The sequence below is a fragment of the Budorcas taxicolor genome, chromosome 4 (assembly GCF_023091745.1).
Source record: "Budorcas taxicolor isolate Tak-1 chromosome 4, Takin1.1, whole genome shotgun sequence".
NCBI classification, from domain to species: Eukaryota; Metazoa; Chordata; class Mammalia; order Artiodactyla; family Bovidae; genus Budorcas; species Budorcas taxicolor.
In genome coordinates, this window is record NC_068913.1 from 55782501 (window position 1) to 55785000 (window position 2500).

General features: G+C 31.6%; 1 protein-coding gene across 1 annotated transcript in view; it reads right to left on the reverse strand.

The window, feature by feature from the left end:
• Positions 1-2500, reverse strand: part of FOXP2 (forkhead box P2) — a 449483-nt gene that overhangs the window by 45133 nt on the left and 401850 nt on the right. The window contains exon 11 of the mRNA XM_052638364.1: positions 780-867. Within this exon, the coding sequence (XP_052494324.1) occupies positions 780-867 (88 nt within the window). The remainder of the gene's footprint in view (positions 1-779; positions 868-2500) is intronic.

The following is a 2500-nucleotide window of genomic DNA, read 5'->3' on the forward strand; positions in this document are numbered from 1 at the left end:
ATTTAAGATGTAGCAAGTGTGAAGACAAAGAAATTGTATGTTTAATTACATGAAACAAGGTATTGGTTTGATTGAGAAAAAAACCATCATTAAGATGAAATATTAGAGGAAGACTTAGAGGGTTAGGAAATATGCAGCAAACATGATACTGAGGGGGATACAATTGCTTTCTGATCAGTTTTATAAGCTCTATTTATTTTTGGCCAAATCTGTTTCAATATTAACAGTAATGTCTTTTTAAGTTAGCAGCATTTGATACAATACACATATTACCATCTGTGACATTATACATGATTTGCCATTATTCCAAGACAAGGATTCTTGTAAGTTCTTCAATTAAAAATACACTAGAGGTAGAAAAGAGAAAGATTTTTTTTAGAGTATTAAATTGTAGGCATGATACGATAAAGGCTTTTTGCTATAAAATCTCATGAAAAAAAATCAAGATTAGCTCATGTAAAAACTGTTTCTGTGATAAAATCATATCCAGTTGGGTGGTTTGGTCTAAACTTTCTTAGGGAAAACTTAGATTTGACTCCTTTGAGATAGCCAAATGTATATCATATAGTCTAAAGATGATAATAAGTCTAAGTGGTAAGTAAGTACCTTAAGCTACAGCAATCCATCCTGAGATATCAATCATTTCTATCACTATCAACGATCTAAAATTCCACCTATTTCTATGCATTATTGTGTTAAAAGACACAGGATCTGCCCGGTACTTGATTTAAAGACCGGAAGTCAGAGAAAGGAGTCCACCACTCGAGCCCTTGACAAACCTGTATCTCTAACTGCTGCACCACCTGCATTTGCACTCGACACTGTGCAGTGCTTCGGTCATCCAACGCGTGTTCATTGTTAAGGTGCCTAAACAAATGCACAACACAAAGTAGAATGTTAAGCCAGGGCTATTTCAGTAGCATATGTTCCACTTAAAACCACTGACACCACATTTCCTCCATACTGGGAAAAAATAACACCTTGAAATGATATTAAAAAAAGTGAAGTATGCTGATGTGCTTAGTGAAAATTACTTATGCAATGTAAAGATACCCTTCAAAGAGTAGAAAATGTAATTGTCTCTAAGCTTATCAGTTATTACAAAAAATTTTTCCCCAAATTATTTTCAGAATAATAGTAGAAATCACTAAATATATTTCATATAGTCATATCTTTTTTTTTAAAGGGCACCTTGTAAATACACAAACCAAAAGTAAATCTAAAGAGAACAAAGACAATTCTCTATTCCATTTTTCTTAGATAATTTTGACTCCTATGATGTTATTTAGTGAGCAGTGCCTTATGTTATCAAGATGAGGTGTGAATGAAAGACAGCAAATTATCATCCCATGGTAAAGTAAAACTTATAAAGAATGATCACTTGCTATTACTAATAATTAAAGTGCATTGAAAATTCTGAGAATCAGAAGCATCAAGATTGACATTTCATGTCTACTGTCCTATTTAGGATACATCTATCCTAATCTTACAAAAAAGTAGGGAGAGAGCAGATATTATCTTACTCTGACCTTGATTACATGCTAGTCTATTATTATTTCATAATGCTTAAAAAGGTGTCTTTAATGAGTCATATGTTGATACATCAAAAGTAATTTAGTAGAGAAGTATCTCCAATGAATAAGAACATATTCAATAATATATACTTTATAATATACCATTTATTTGCTGCCTCTTAAAATAAAAAAAATAATCTTCAAGCAATTTAATATCCTTTGTTGTGTATATTTCACCAATTAGCAAACTAAGACAGCAATTTTAAAAATGTTCTCACCAATGCATCTAAATAAAACATAAAAAAATTATTGACAAAATTAAATAAGAATTTAAATATTTATCCATCTTGGTTCAAGTATCATTTAGGAAGGTATACTAGTCTAAAAAGTTTAATGCACTCTTCATTTTACTAAAATTCAACAGAAATACTTTTATGCCCATTCAAATTATTTACCTCCATTTCTTAAAATTAACAGAGTCAACAAATACATAGATGGACAAATATATAACACACATAAAGGAGATTTTAAATGGTATTTGTGAGCAAGAACTAATAAATATATAACAAATATAAATATGTAGGTTTATTTGTTAATAGATCTAGGCAAGTAGAAATCTTTGTGCGACTTTGCCCCATCCTTTGATAAATTAAACCAGTTCATTTTAATCCCCTTCACTGATCATGACAACAAAACTTCCATGTGTCTTAGTACAACTGCCATGATTGGCTGAAGAGAGATGCTGTACTAAAATAGTGGGATGTAACAGGTCAGGTTTGAGGTGTGTAGCCACAGCGCAGAAGAGGCACTTGCACTCCACCTGCCTGTTCTTAGACCAGCTCTGTTCAGGTTTGGTTAACAAACTAACTGGAATGATACACACTATTATATATAAAAGAGATAATCAACAATGACTCATTGTACAGCACAGGAACTCTATTCAATACTCTGTAATAACCTACATGGGAAAAGAATCTGAAAAAGAA